The 15,283-nt window shown below is 55.5% G+C and overlaps 2 protein-coding genes and 1 non-coding gene across 6 annotated transcripts in view; all 3 read left to right on the forward strand.

The window, feature by feature from the left end:
- Window positions 1-11,904, forward strand: part of ATN1 (atrophin 1) — a 28,946-nt gene extending 17,042 nt beyond the window's left edge. For both annotated transcript variants that reach the window (XM_054056681.1, XM_054056680.1), the window contains exons 2-10: window positions 2,203-2,394; window positions 2,594-2,731; window positions 3,118-3,231; window positions 4,491-6,484; window positions 6,694-6,916; window positions 7,025-7,742; window positions 8,995-9,138; window positions 9,423-9,603; window positions 10,665-11,904. In XM_054056681.1, coding sequence (XP_053912656.1) covers window positions 2,317-2,394; window positions 2,594-2,731; window positions 3,118-3,231; window positions 4,491-6,484; window positions 6,694-6,916; window positions 7,025-7,742; window positions 8,995-9,138; window positions 9,423-9,603; window positions 10,665-10,698 — 3,624 coding nt within the window. In that variant the 5' untranslated portion in view covers window positions 2,203-2,316 and the 3' untranslated portion in view covers window positions 10,699-11,904. The remainder of the gene's footprint in view (window positions 1-2,202; window positions 2,395-2,593; window positions 2,732-3,117; window positions 3,232-4,490; window positions 6,485-6,693; window positions 6,917-7,024; window positions 7,743-8,994; window positions 9,139-9,422; window positions 9,604-10,664) is intronic.
- An 897-nt stretch (window positions 11,905-12,801) lies between these two features.
- Window positions 12,802-15,242, forward strand: C1H12orf57 (chromosome 1 C12orf57 homolog). Of its 3 annotated transcripts, none has more exons than XM_054056705.1 (3): window positions 12,802-12,931; window positions 14,443-14,619; window positions 14,709-15,242. In XM_054056705.1, coding segments are annotated over exons 1-3 (327 nt in total). In that variant the 5' UTR covers window positions 12,802-12,930; the 3' UTR covers window positions 14,858-15,242. The 3 variants fall into 3 exon arrangements, with proteins under 3 accessions (XP_053912680.1, XP_053912679.1, XP_053912678.1); XM_054056704.1 differs by lacking the exon at window positions 12,802-12,931 and adding an exon at window positions 12,983-13,104; XM_054056703.1 differs by lacking the exon at window positions 12,802-12,931 and adding an exon at window positions 14,218-14,368 and having other exon boundaries at window positions 14,709-15,233.
- On the forward strand, window positions 12,977-13,036 carry LOC128851029 (U7 small nuclear RNA). Its single transcript, XR_008448318.1, has one exon. It is a non-coding gene; the product is annotated as a U7 small nuclear RNA (small nuclear RNA).
- Window positions 15,243-15,283: the final 41 nt, after the last annotated feature.

The following is a 15,283-nucleotide window of genomic DNA, read 5'->3' on the forward strand; positions in this document are numbered from 1 at the left end:
ATTCCTTCCAAATCAAACAATTCTGTGATTCAATGAATGGAAAGATATGTGACACATTGATAATGTGCTGTTGCTGCTTGGTTTGTTCAGAGCAGAGCAAATACTTGAAGGTTGCCAACATGGCATGTGTTGAAGTTGGGTTAAATTAGGATTGTCTTACTTAAAATGTTAGTTTAATGTAAGAAATGTTAAATCCAGATGCTTATCTAGATTAACATCAGTGTAACTGGCTGAATTGGCAACCAAAGGCCAAAGTGTAACAGGAATGTAAAGCCATAAAACACGTCAGCTGGTAAGGATTAGGAGAGTGCTCTGCCTCCATTAGGTCAGTTATAAAGCATTGTGAGCTATTTTTCTATTAAAGAAGAGGTCTAAATTAATGAATTGTTGTGTGTGGGAATAAATGCTGGATGACTCCCCTGTGGCTTTCATGATGAGGGTCAAATAAAATATTAATGAGATGAAAACAAACGGTCCCCTGCTCTTCCCAACTACCTTCTGAATGGGTTTCTCTAAGCATTGATCAGGGAGCCCCACAAGAGATAGCCAGTGTCATTACTCCCTTTTCACCGGTAGGGAGATGGAGACAGTGCAAAGTAGCAATCCCAGGGCCACACAGTCCAGCAGCCAGGCTGCGCAGGGCCCCAGGAGTTCTCCTATCTGCTGCCTTTGCTCTTGATCCCTGGTTTGAACTCCTTCGTCAAAGAAATGAAAGTGCGTCCAGACTGCTCCTGCTCCTGCACTGGCTGGCTGGAAGCTGATCTTCCATGTCTGTGATGGCTGTAGTCCCAAATCTCAGGTTTTCTTATTCACAAAATGTCCCTGTGCTTCCAGATCAGATCAGGTTATACCCAGGGAATGTGGAGCTTTGCTCCTGGTGCCTCATCCACAGGACACATTTTCTCTCCTTTCAGATTGTCCATTCCAGAGGCTGAGTGTAGGAGCTGGAATGACAGACCAGGGAAGAACAATCTCTTTTTTGTTACACCTGCACAGTACAGAAGTGCAGTGCAAAAAGTCTTGAGCTGGATAGAGCCAAGCAAAGTAGCTTCAGGAGCAATATCCCTCAATCACTTCATTCCAGTTCCTGCACCTTCAGTCTGAACAGTGATTTCATACTCCAGACTAGGAACTGTGTGGCATAACAGGTTGTGAAATACCTACAGTGCTTTTGGATGTAGCGAACATAAAAAGGGTGTGCCTTCAACGTGAGAAGGATATGGAGCGGTTGGAACGGGTCCAGAGAAGGGCTACAACGATGATCAGAGGGCTGGAGCACCTCCCATACGAGGACAGGCTGAGAGAGTTGGGGTTGTTCAGCCTGGAGAAGAGAAGGCTCCAAGGAGATCTTATAGTGACCTTCCGGTACGTGAAGGGGGCCTGCAGGAAACCTGGGGAGGGACTGTTCGCAAAGGCTTGTAGTGATAGGACGAGGGGCAGTGTATATAAACTGGAGAGGGGCAGATTTAGACTAGATGTGAGCAGGAATTTATTCATGATGAGCATGGGGAGACACTGGCACAGGTTGCCCAGGGAAGTCGTGGCTGCCCCATCCCTGGAGGTGTTCAAGGCCAGGTTGGATGGAGTCTTGAGCAGCCTGATCCTGTGGGATGTGGATCATTGCAAGGCGGGATGGACCTGGATGATCTTTAAGGTCCCTTCCAACTCAAACCATTCTATGAAATTTGTTCAGAGGGAGCTCAGAAATCTTCACACTGCTGCAAAGTGTAAAGGACGTGCTCTGTGCCTCTGGGTGTGACTCTTCTGTGGTCCCTGAGAAGCAGTGCAGCTTATGGAGATGAAGGAGACCTAGGCAGGCACTCCAAGCTGAACAGAGTTGATTCTGTTTGCGTCACAGAAAATCAAAGCTAAATGCATTTTCTTGCACCTATTTGTGTACCTTGAACACTAAATAGCGTAGGCCAGACTTGTCACCTTTCATGCGTGATATGATGGTTCTATGTATGCACGTGCATATGCTCCAGAGAGGGCAGAGCTGTATAACACCCCCTCAGCAAAGGCCACGGGGGGTTTGTTGTGCAGAGTATTTTTTATGTTATTGCATTTTCGGTAAAGGTCCCTGTGTCTATAAATAGTAATTAAGGAAACGGTAATAATTTTGTCATACTTCTATAGGAGACCACAAAAGGACACAGTCCACTCATTCTTTCTCACCCTCTCATCTCTTTGTCTGCCATTCAGGATTCACCAGGATCTTGTTGCGTTGCTGGTATACACCTCCTTCCAGAAGAACTGCTTTTACCTGTCTCCACCTTCCAGGGAGCAACTGAAGGGGGTGCAGAGTGATAAAACTTTATGTTTTCATCAAACCGGGCCAAGGAGAATGGGGGTCCTACACCCAAAAGAATGAAGACACGACAGAACAAGGACTCAGTACGTGAGATGGGAGAGGCAGGGTGGGACACCAGCGCCAGGCTGGAGCTGTGGGTTGGGACTGAGGCTCACAGCAAAGCTTGTGGACATTAGTTTGGCATAGTGGATTGCCAGAGCTTCAGGGGCTTTTGGAGGCTGGGGACGGGGCAGGACTGGAGGGACATGCAAAACAGAGCTGATGCACTCATCCCTCTCTTAGATGTCAATGCGGAGTGGACGGAAGAAAGAGACTCCAGGGCCCCGAGAGGAGCTCAGGTCACGGGGTCGAGCTTCCCCTGGCGGCGTCAGCACCTCCAGCAGTGATGGCAAGGCTGAGAAATCCCGACAAGCGACAAAGGTAGTATAAGCTAATACGCAAATTGGGGGTGCCTGAGGACTGCCCAGGCCAGGTAGTATCTGTTTGGAGATCCAGGGGTGAAGACCAGAAGGGATCCACTGAGGAACCCATGCTGGGTTACCTCTCTGGAATGGATGGAATCCCTTTTTCCTCTCATTTTCAGCATCTTGCACTTCCCATCATCTCTCAAGAACCAGTTTTCAGCCTCACTGACCCTTTTTAGTGCTAATTTTTGCCATATTCTGGCTCATTGTTGCACTGCTAAGCTTTTCAGCACACACTCTGTGGTGGCTGTGTCTCACCTACTGCAGTCTGTGAAGGTCTGGCAGAGTAGGAAGTTGCCCTGTGACTCTCCCACCTCCCTGTTCTCCTCCTCTCCCATGCAGAAAGGCCGGGTGGAGGAATCCTGCACCCCAAAAGGCAGCAAGCAGGGCCGAACAGAAGAGATCTCAGAAAGTGAAGGGGAGGACACGAATGCTCCCAAAAAAAATAAAACCGAGGTAAGTTGTCCCTGCTGTGATTGGATAGATCCAGGGCAAAGGAGTCTCCTGTTCCCTACCAGCGCTCACACCTGCACGGCTTGAGATTCCTGCTGCTTGGAAGCTCTGGCACCTTTGGTTTTGTACTGCAGCTCTCCCAGCCTAAATGGCATCTGCTTCTCTACCAAAATGCCACCAGGAATGATGGCTGAGCAGATGGAGGCTCTCCATCTTTTGCCTTGTTTGCAGGGGCCTGCCACACTCTAGGAGCTGGGTATGTGCCCTGCCTTTTCCAGCTCAGTGGCAAGAGCCTGGCTCTGGCTCTGGGTGACAGCTGTGTGAAACCTGCTCATGCACACAGTCTGCGTCGCTCTGGCAAGGCTTTTCCGAAATGCCGACAGCACTGGGCTGGATGGGTGCTGAGGCAGATGGAGGAAGACTCAGCTCTTGCACTTGTCAGTTCCCTATTAGCCTTTTCAGGGAACTGGCCTTAAAGAACTGCAAACACAGGAATATTTGCTTTCGTTATGAGGGCATTGTAATTGAGCCACTGTGGTTACACCGATGTGATTTCTCCACGTGGACGCTGTTCAGCTCAACAGTGATATTTTCAGTTTAGCCTCTCTTGTAAGCTCCAGGCTCAATAGTGGCACTTGTTAATTGTCCATTCTAACTGTTGAATTGACGATGCTTCATTGCATGAGTTGGGAGGTGGTAGGAAGGAGCGAGGACTGGGAAGTACAGGGAAGTCATCAGGAGTTAAGAAGTGGGGCAGCCAGAGTAGGAAACACTTGAGGCCAGGGAGGCAGAAGGGAGTGGGTCTCCTCATCATGAAAGAGCCCTGTAGGGACAAGAAGAGCGATTCTAGGGGGCTGTGTTGGGCTGTGCTGTGTGTTGCCACTTGTCACCTGAATCATACCCTGGCTAACAGCCCATCGTTGTTGGTGGTGGTGGTGCTAGGACCTTTCCTGTCTATTCACTCTCAGCCTCATCAGTAACAGTTCCCTGCCTGCCCTCTGTGCCTCTACACAAGGCACCCATCATTACCTCCTCCCTGAGCCTGTGGTGCTCATGAAGAACTTAAGAGCACTGAAGTTGCTCCAAGAGGAGGCAGGAGGACTGGTGTTATTTATACCTTGCCAGATGATGCCTCCCTTCCTTCTGTGTGGCTTTCTAGTGCTGACAGAGAAAGGTCAGAGAGGAAGTTTTCTGGGAACTTGAAAAGTGTTGCGCATAGTCTGGGAGGCCACATAGCATCTCTCTCCTTTTTCCTACTTCAGGAATTGCCCTGCCCTCCATCCCCATCTGATGTTGACAGCCTTGATGGTCACAGCTTCAATGATGAGATGAGCAGTGACCCACGGGACATTGACCAGGATAACAGAAGCACCTCACCCAGTGTCTACAGCCCTGGCAGCGTGGAGAATGACTCCGACTCCTCCTCTGTGCTGTCCCAGGGGCCATCTCACTCCTACCATCATCCTCCACTCTTCCCCCAGAGCCCATCAGTAGCTCCCCCTCCGGACAGCCTGGCCCGTCCAGCTGAGCCCAGCTTTGGGCTCCCAGGCGAGGTGCACCCCCAGGGACCCTCCTCAGGGAGCTACCACTCCCAGCTGGAGGGCCAGGCCTCCCGCATTTTCCAAGCTCAAGCCCCTCAGACCCCCGCCTCCTCCTCCTCTGGTGTTGCTGCCCCTTCTGCCCCCCCTTCCTCCTCTTCCTCCTCCTCTTCCACCTCTTCTTCCTCCTCCTCCACCCATGCTCCTCTTTACCCTACAGCCAATGTGGTCCAGGTTGGGGCCAAAATTGCCAGCGGAGTAGGGGGGCTCCCAGCCCCTGGAGCTCGTGAGCAGCCCCTCAGCGCTAAGCACAATCCACCACCCACCACCCCTATCTCCCTGGCGTCAGTAGTCGGGGGGCTCCCCCCTCAAAAAACACCTCCGGCCAACCCTCCAGCTGCCCCCCCGGCCTCAGCCCCCTCCTTCCCGCACGTCTCTGCCAATCTGCCTCCTCCCCCAGCCCTGCGGCCGCTCAACACCGCAGTGGCTGCCTCCAGCTCCCCAGGCATCGTGGGGCAGGCGCTGAGCGGCCACCTTCCCTCACCGCATGCCATGGGGCAGGACAAGGCGCCAGCCCTGGCCCCCTCCCGTTACCCTTATGCCCCACCGCCGCTGCCACCCTCCAGCTCCTCAGCCCAGTACCCCCAGCCTTCCCAGCCCCTGCCCAGTTACAGTGCCTCCTACGGCCACTCTTTCCCCCCGCCCAGTGGGCTCTCCGTGTCCAGCCAGCCCCCCAAGTACACCCAGCCCTCCTTGCCCTCCCAGCCCGTCTGGAGCCAGGGGCCACCCCCCTACAGCCGCCCCCTGGGCAACTCCGCCTCCCACCCCGCCGCCCCCTTCCCCAGCCAGCCCCCCCACCACCAGCAGCCACCCCAGCAGCACCATCATGGCCATGGGAGCGGCGGGGGGGTCTCCCCAGCAGCCACAGCTCCTCCCCAGCCGCCCGGGGGTTACCCCCATGGCGTGGAGTCCAACACCCATCACCCTTCCCATGCCACCTATGGCTTGCGCCTCTACCCTCCCCACAGCCAGGCTGCTTACAGCCAGGCTCCCTCGGCTGCTGCCACAGCCCCCTCTTCCTCCTCTTCATCCTCCTCCTCTTCCTCCTCTTCCTCCTCCGCTGCCTCTTCCCAGGGAAGCTACCCTGGCATGTGCGCTCACCCACCAGGGCAGAGTCCTGCCACCTACACCTTTCCCCCGCCGCCGCCCCCCTCCCCTGCCCATGGGGCTGGCCCTCCGGTCACCTCCGCTGCCACCACCCTCTCCACTGTCATTGCCACCATGGCCTCCCCCTCTGCAGCCCCCTACAAGACCGTCTCCCCACCGGTCCCCCCTTCAGCTGTGGCTCCCTATGGGAAGCGGGCGGCTTCCCCTATCCCCACCTTCCAGCCCCCAGCCCCCTATAAGCCAGGCTCGCCTCCTGCTTCCTCAGCCACCCCTTTCCGAGCAGCCACCCCTCCTGGTTACCGGATGGCCTCTTCCCCTGTGGCAGGGGGCTACAAAGCCCCCTCGCCGGCTCCTTCTGCCCCACCACCCCTGCCGGGGAGCATGGCAGCCCCAGCTCCCCCACCACCCCCGCTCCCTCTCAGCGCCGCACAGATCAAGCAGGAGCCGTCAGAGGAGTACGAGCCGCCCGAGAGCCCTGTGCCACCTGCTCGCAGCCCCTCACCACCCCCCAAGGTGGTGGATGTGCCGAGCCATGCCAGCCAGTCAGCCAGGTGAGGGGTGGCTCTTGGGGCATTGTCCCCCAGCTCGGGAGGGATGTATGGGGCAGGGGAGGGGAGGTCACCCTGAGCATGGAGTACAGCTGTGCCTGTTTGCCTTTTCCATGATGCTTTTCCCTTTCACACAGTGCCAGGCTCAGCTTTGCCAACCCCATCCCCATCCCTGCCCTTCTGCGCTGACAGGCTTTGCCTCTTGTCCCCAGATTCAACAAACACCTGGACCGTGGCTTCAATTCCTGCTCCCGCACAGACCTGTACTTCGTGCCCCTTGATGGCTCCAAGCTGGCCAAGAAAAGGGCAGACTTGGTGGAGAAAGTGCGGCGAGAGGCTGAGCAGAAGGCGCGGGAGGAGAAGGAGCGGGAACGGGAACGGGAGCGGGAGAAGGAGCGGGAGCGGGAGAAGGAACGGGAGCTGGAGAGGAGCGTGGTAGGTCAGGGGGTCCCGCTGCCACTTCGCAGCCGGGGCAGATGCTCAAGGACCCCCTTGGCCGCTCCCTGCTGGGACCCTGACGCTGGTCTCTCTGCTGTCTTGCAGAAGATGGCCCAGGAGGGCCGGCCGGTTGAGTGCTCATCCCTGGGGCCGGTTCCCCACCGCCCTTCCTTCGAGCAGGGCAGTGCTGTAGCGACTGTTCCCCCGTACCTGGGCCCCGACACCCCGGCTCTGCGCACCCTCAGTGAATATGCACGGCCCCACGTCATGTCCCCCAGCAACCGCAACCACCCTTTCTATGTGCCACTGGGTGCGGTTGATCCAGGCTTGCTGGGGTACAATGTGCCAGCCATCTACAGCAGTGATCCAGCAACAAGAGAGCGAGAGCTGAGGGAGCGGGAAGCTCGTGAGCGAGACCTGAGGGACCGGGACCTGCGTGAACGTCTCAAGCCTGGCTTCGAAGTCAAGCCAGCCGAGTTGGAGCAGCTCCACGCCGTGCCAGCTGCTGCCATGGATCCATTCCCGCGCCATGGCGGGCTGAGTCTGCAGACAGCCCCTGGCCTTCATCCGGCTTTTCCCTTCCACCCAGGGCTGGGCCACTTGGAGCGGGAGAGGCTGGCGCTGGCAGCTGGCCCGACCCTTCGTCCCGACATGTCCTACGCTGAGCGCTTGGCAGCTGAGCGCCAGCATGCTGAGCGGGTGGCTGCTCTCAGCAACGACCCTCTGGCCCGGCTGCAGATGCTCAATGTGACACCTCATCATCATCAGCATTCCCACATCCACTCCCACCTCCATCTCCACCAGCAGGATGCTATCCATGCAGGTAAGGACCCGGTGGTGGTGGGTGCCTTGCCCAAAGCCCTGCTGTCCCTCCTACTGCTCCTGCCCTCCTTTAGGCTCCTTTTACTCTGGGGAGCCCCAAGGGCTGCCAAGACTAGACTTTGAGGCCCCAGATCCACCTCTTCAGCCAGAAGAGGTCAACATCACAGTCATTCAGCCTTGCTGTTGCTCCCATCCCTCCAAAGACTCACATCTTTTGCAGGTATTGGGGTGTCTGTGAACTTGTTGCTTAGCAGCGAGCAGAGTTGTTGACACCATGTCCTTAGTTCTGGATCTCTGGGGATGCAACGTGAGTGCTGGGGTCCCACCAGCTCCTGGGGTAGTGCTGCTGTGGACTGCATCCCTCACACTGTGGTCTGCTCTGGGAGCAGGAGTCCTGCTAACAGCAGTTTTGGCAATATCCTTAGGACTAATGAAATGTTGGTTCTCTAGTTTGCTACTCTGGCTCTTACTGCAGATGGTGGGATAGATGGGAGAGAAGATGGGGTAATTGTAAGGAACTGGAGGCTGCTGTCCTTCAGAACTGAGCAGTCGTCCCTTCTATTTCCACATCCTACAGGAAGGCAAGGTTAAGAGAAGTTCAGGGATGAAAATCCTCAGGGAAGCAAAGCCCAAACTACAATATGACAGGAAAAGGTGCTGTGCCTGCTCAGGCATTGCAAGCAGTCAGTGGGATCTGATGGCAGAGTCACAGGTAGACACCCAGTGTTACGCAACCACAGCTGCTCAGAGATGATATCAAGTACAAATGAATGTCCATTCAGTCCAAAACACTGGAAAGAGCAGCTTTCATATAAATAGTATCTTGCATTTCAGCCTTAGATAGTACTTGCCAACTTGAGTAGCTGGCACTGAGCATCTGTGCTGGATGAGACCTGGAAATGAAAGCACCGAATATGAGGATGCACGTGAATGACAACCGGGGTGGCAGATAGGAGTGATAGTGAGTACGGGTGTGATTGCAGGGCAGCTCCTTGCAGAGTCAACTTTAAAGAGCAGAACTTGTCCCTGAGGAGTGTAGGGACAGAGTGATGCCAGACTGGTTTATGTGAAATTCAGTGCAGGCAAAAAGAGGAACGCTCAGAGGGAAAGTGTACTGTGTTGTCTAGCCTTGAGATTATTCCATCCCTGACACACATGGGCCTTCTCCATGTCTGTTTTGTGCCTTGCGCCTTTCTCCTTGTTACCTCTTGCAAAGCACAGGGCAATTATCTTGTGATATCTTTTCTTCTCAGCCTCAGCCTCTGTTCACCCTCTGATCGACCCACTTGCCTCGGGATCACACCTCACCCGGATACCATACCCAGCTGGAACCATCCCCAACCCTCTCCTGCCTCACCCTCTACATGAGAATGAAGTGCTGCGCCACCAGCTTTTCGGTAAGGCTGCTCACAGGGACTGCTGATCTCTGAAGAGAATTGGGAATGCTCCACGGGGCAAGGTGGTCACAAGGGACTGAGTGGATGAAACTGAGGTCCTTTAAACAAATCTCTGCCATGGTACAGGACAGGCCTACGCTGTCAGGGGATGAGCAAGTCCTGCACAGGGGCAGGGCTGGGAAAGGAAGTGCAGTAGAGTCTTGGTGGAGCTATGGGGCCATGAGAGATGATGGAGCTGTTGTGTTAACTTAATTTATTCTCTTGTTTTGTCTTTGGGGCCACAGCTGCACCCTACAGGGACCTGCCGGGCTCTCTCTCTGCGCCCATGTCAGCAGCACATCAGCTCCAGGCCATGCACGCACAGTCAGCAGAGCTGCAGCGCCTGGCTCTGGAACAGCAGCAGTGGCTTCACGCCCATCACCCTCTGCATGGCGTGCCACTCCCGACACAGGAAGATTACTACAGGTGTGTGGACCTGCTCTTTTTGTAGCACAGGGCAAGCAGACCACTCTGTCCATGCAAGTACACCCCCAGGACCAGCCCTGGCCTGGGGGTGGCAGAGGCGATGGGGACAAGGAAGTGTTGCCCATCAGGTGGGTGACTCCAGCTTGAGACCACACCAGCAAGCAGGGTTGCCTTGCCACTGGGACACAGCTGTGGACTGGCCACCAAGAAGGTCATTCTTGGCAAGTGGCTGTTCAGTGGCTGTTCTTAAGTGGGGTTTCAGCTGCTCTTCTGTGGGGTAGTTTCCTGAGACCTCACCTGGCATGCTGTGTTCTGGAGTCTTTAGCAGAGAAAGGACTTGGATACGTTAGAGTGAGTCCAGAGGAGGCTATCAAGATGATCAGAGGGCTGGAGCATGTCTCATATGAGGACAGGCTGAGACAATTGGGCTTGTTCAGCCTGGAGAAGAGAAGGCTCTGAGGAGACCTTATAGCGACCTTCCAGTACTGAAAGGGGGCTACAGGAAAGCAGGGGAGGGCTCTGTATCAGATGGTGCAGGGATAGGACAAAGGAGGGTGTTTTTAATCTGAAAGAGGGGAAATTTAGATGCGACCTTAGGAAGAAGTGTTTTCCTGTGAGGGTGGTGAGACATTGGAGCCGGTTGCCCAGGGAAGTCATAGCTGCCCCATCCCTGGAGGTGTTCAAGGCCAGGCTGGATGAGGCTTTGAGCAATCTGATCCAGTGGGAGGTGTCGCTGCCCATGGCAGGGGGTTGGAACTTAAAAGACCTTTATCGGTCCCTTCCAACCCAAACCATTCTAGGTTTCTATGTTTCACACATGGTAATACATTTACTAAGAACAAACACCCCTGCCAAAATAGCAAACATTTGGATGTGCATGGGAAGCAAGTTGGGAGAGAGAGAGGTGCAACACTGTACATTTTTGATAGCATCTTCTACTTTAAGTACGTGCAAAACTTGCCAGCCATCAGCGTCATGCGGCACTAGACTAAGGAAAGGTGGTGGAAAATACTATTTGCCTCTTTCTCTCTCAATTGCCTTGTTCCTTTTTTTAATCCTAGTCACCTGAAGAAAGAAAGTGACAAACCCCTTTAAATGGACACCTACTGTCAAGTGACATCATCATGTCTTTCTCTCAAGAGGAGCAATTGATCGACCAAATCCTGGGGGAGGGGAAGCTGCAGTAACACATCCTGATCCCACCATGCAGTAAAGTGCAAGAGAAGATGGGACAAAAAGTACAGGATAGCATCCTGGGAGCAGAAAGTGGAGGAAAGAAAATAGGGAGGGACTGAAACACCATTAAGGGACATGAAATGATTGGTATGCCATTTCAACAGAACTCTGAAGAAAACAGAATCAGCGTTGCACAGAACTCAAAGAGACAAAGACTGATGCGAATTCAGGATGGCAGCAGCTCCATCCTTTGTTCTGGGGAATAGTTGCATTAAATAAAAAGTGCAGAGCATTACAGGACTTGATGTACATGAGGATGCTGCCTTTTCTGCTCCCACGAGGACGAGGTGCAGCCAAGAAGGAACTCAAAACCCAACACAGCCCTTTTTCCAGATGACTCCTCACACCTCACCCCCCTTTAGATGTAAGATACTGCTTAGTGATACACAAAAGCAGCCTGGAACTTTTTCAGATTAGCCAGAGCAGCTTCCTGTTCTCCAACATCCCTTCAGATGCAAACAAAGTGTTACACGGGACCCCTACGATGGCAGCTCCTGCCTGCGGAGGGACTGTTCCCAGACATTGGAGTGCAAAGCACCGCGAGACTGTTTGCAAGGTGGTGGCTGTGCTTTTCTAACAGGAAGGGGCACAGCCGCAAGGTGCAAAGCACCAGGAGACTGTTTTCAAGACTCTTTGTCACCACCACAACCCCTTCGAAGCCCCGCAGGGAGAGCTGATGCGGCTGAGCGATACTGCATCCTGAGACTGTCTGTAAGGTGGCGGCTGCCCCTTTCCCCTCACCCATTCTAATTGATGTACTTTAACTCATGCACATCCTATTAGACGTGGCAGTTTTATGTAGCAACTTGTGACTCCCTTGCCCCCACGTGCGTGTCTGATTTCACGGTTGTATCTCTCGATTGGTCCCCATATATATATTTACTTAACCCTTAAAAGGAAAACAAAACCAACCAACAACCCAGCTATAGAAGAACACCCAAATCAAGTTCCCCACGCACTCCCAAGCCCCAACACACATTCTAATAATTTATATATATAAATATATATATGAAGCTCTTAAAAAAGGTAAAAAAACCCCACCCAAACAAACAAAAAACCCTTCCAGAAACAAGACTGTGTTGTGTTCATTTCTTTTGACCGAGGTCAGGAGCAAACTTGGCCATGCAAGGTCAGTGGGGAATGGTGTGCGTCCTGGTTTGTTTTGGAGACGGTGTGGCCAGCAAGAGAAGGGAAGCAATTCCGCCCTTGTACTCTGCGCTGGTGAGGCTGCATGTCAAATCCTGTGTTCAGTTTTGGATCCCACATTACAAGAAAGACATTAAGGTGCTGGAGCAGATACAGAGGAGGGCAATGAAGCTGGTGAAGGGGCTGGAGCACGATTTTTATAAGGAGCGGCTGAGGGAACTGGTTTGTTTAGCCTGGAGGAGGCTGAGGAGAGACCTTATTGCTCTCTACAACTACCTGAAAGGAGGTTGTAGAGAGGTGGGTGCTGGTCTCTTCTCCCAAGTGGCAGGGGACAGGACAAGGGGGAATGGCCTCAAGCTGCACCAGGTTTAGCTTGGACAATAGGAAAAAATTCTTTACTGATAGAGCAGTGAAGCACTGTCAGAGGCTGCCCAGGGCAGTGGTGGAGTCTCCATCCCTGGAGGGGTTCAGAAAGCGTGTACACGTGGCACTTGGGGACATGTTTTAGCAGGCACGGGTGCTGCTGGGCTGATGGCTGGACTGAATGATCTTGGAGGTCTTTTCCAACCTCAACGACTCATTCATTCTGTGCCTCGGGAATGGGCAGGAATGGCGCTCTCTGTGGGTGAAACCAGGTCTGCGCTGGGGCTGCGGGGCCTCTGCCCGCCACGGGGCGGCCGCGACCAGCCACTCCCTCGCCGAACGCCACGAGGAGCGGGCAGCGCCCCCTCCGGCGAGGCGGACCGCGGCGCCCGCTCCCGGCAGGCCCCGCGGCGGCGCCAATGGGAGGTGCCTGATTTGCATACGACCGAAAGGCTCGGCGGGACCGAGCTTTGCCGCCGCTGCCGGGCTGCTGGTGCGGCATGCAGCGAAGAAGGCGGGGAGGGGTGGTAGAGAAAGTGTTCCGTGTTGGAGACAGTCCGGTGATGGTCGCCCTCAACGAGAAGTGAGTCGGCCTGAATGGAGTACTGCGAGGGGGAGGCTAAATGGGCAGTGATTTCAGCTCTTTTAGTATTTGTCCAGTAGGTTTCCTGTTAAACGGGAAGCCTCGCCCAGGTGTATAATGACAGGAGTTGCGGAGGAGTAGTATATAATACCATGAAAGAAGACGGATGGGTGGTGAGTTGCGTGTTAGGGTAGCGAAGCGAGGAAAGAGGGTCTTCGTGGAGTGAAGCGGAGCTGAGAGGTAGTTTACAGGTGCAGTGAGAAAGGGGCGTGGAAACCTGCCTGGCCAGGGGGAGCGGTGCGGGGCTACCCACTCGTGCAGTGAGGGGACACACAGCAAGTGCTCGCCCGATGGGACAGGGGTGGGGTTGCCCGTTGGCCTTAGGGGAGGGGGCGGGGTTACCCGTTCGCCTAACGAGAGGGAGGGGCGGGGCACCCATCAGTAAGGTGGAGGGCGAGGCCATTCACCTACCCAATGAGAGGGAGGGGCGGGACTACCCACTCGCCCAGTGAGAGGAAAGGGCGGGGCCATCTGTTTACCCTGTGGGAGAGGGGCGCGGCCAGCGAATCACTCAATTAAAGGAGGCGGGGCCAAACGCCTGTCCAAAGAGGGGGCGGGGCCACCCATAAGACCAATGAAACAGGGGCGGGACCACCCGCTCACCCAATGAGAAAGGGGCGGGGCCATTGCTCAGTGCAATGAGGGGCGCGGCCACCCGTCAGTACAATGACAGAGGGGCGGGGCCAGCCATCAGTGCTAGGAGAGAAGGGCAGGGCTAACCGCCCCATGAGACAAAGGGCCGAGGTCACCCCCTTGCCCAATGAAAGGAGCCAGGGGCACCGATGAGTGCAATGAGACAGGGGCGGGACCAACAGTTTGCCCAACGGGAGAGGGGCGGGGCCACTCCCTTACTCAGTGACGGAGGGGCGGGGCCATCCATCAGCGTAATAAGAGGGAGGGCCATGGCCACCGGTCAGTGCAACGAGAGTGGGCGGGGCTGCCCACCCAATGTCAGAGGGGGCAGGGCCACCCGTCATTACAATGAGGGGGCGTGGCCACTCGTCGTTGCAATGACGGAGGCGCGGCCATCCGCTCGCCCAATGAGAGCTAGGGGCGAGGCCACCGTTATTATAATGAGAGGGAGTGGACACTCGTTATTACAATGAGGGGCGTGGCCACTTATTGCAATGACAGGGGAGTGGCCATCCCCTTGCCCAAAGAGAGATGGGGCGGGGCCACCCGTCATTACACTAGAGAGGGGCGGGACTATTCGCCTACCCTATGAGAGGGAGGGGCGGGACTCTCCGCTCGCCCATGAGAAAGGGGTGTGGCCACCCTCTCTCCCAAGGAGGGGGGCGTGGCCTCGCCCCTCAGCGCGCGGGCCGGGGGGGGCCATGGCGGCGCCCGCGGCGGCGCTCAGTGCGGAGCAGGCGAAGGGTGAGTGAGGCTGTGCGGGACGGCGGTCAGGCTGGCAGCCAGGCTGGCAGCTGAGCGCCCTCCTCCCTTTGCAGTGGTGCTGGCGGAGGTGATCAAGGCCTTCGGGACGCCCGAGAACGCGCAGCGCATGGAGGAGGCGCGGGACAACGCCTGCAACGACATGGGCAAGATGCTGCAGTTCCTGCTGCCCGTGGCCACGCAGATCCAGCAAGACGTGATCAAAGCCTACGGCTTCAGCAACGACGGCGAAGGTGGGTCGAGACCCCGAGCCCGCGGGGTGGAGGGGAAGCCTGGGTCGCCGAACCCCGTTTTCCCCTTCCTCCCACCCGGTGTCTTGCAGGCGTCCTCAAGTTCGCCCGGCTGGTCAAATCCTATGAGTCGCAGGACCCGGAGATCGCCAGCATGTCGGGCAAGCTCAAGGCTATGTTCCTGCCGCCCATGACGCTGCCGCCGCACGGGGCCGGGGCCGGCGGAGTGGCTGCTTCCTGAGCCTCTCTCTGAGAGAGAGCCTCCCGCCGGAGCATCCTCCTGTCAGCGCTGCCCATGGAGCCTTTCGGCCAGGGAGACGCTGGTCTGGAAGGAGTGGGGTGCTTTGCGCGTGCTTATGTGTCTGCTCGGGAATAAAGAAATGCCTTGGAAATGCCCGTGTTTTATGGATGAACAGAAGAAGGATATGGAACAGTTGGAACGGGTCCAGAGGAGGGCTACAAGGATGATCAGAGGGCTGCAGCACCTCCCATATGAGGACAGACTGAGATATTTCGGCTTGTTCAGCGCGGAGAAGGCTCCAGGGAGACCTTATAGTGACCTTCCAGTACCTGAAGGGGCTACAGGAAAGCCGGGGAGGGGCTATTTACAAAGGCTTGTAGTGATAGGACGAGGGGCAATGGGTATAAACTGGAGAGGGGCAGATTT

This window comes from Cuculus canorus, chromosome 1, assembly GCF_017976375.1.
Source record: "Cuculus canorus isolate bCucCan1 chromosome 1, bCucCan1.pri, whole genome shotgun sequence".
Lineage (NCBI taxonomy): Eukaryota > Metazoa > Chordata > Aves > Cuculiformes > Cuculidae > Cuculus > Cuculus canorus.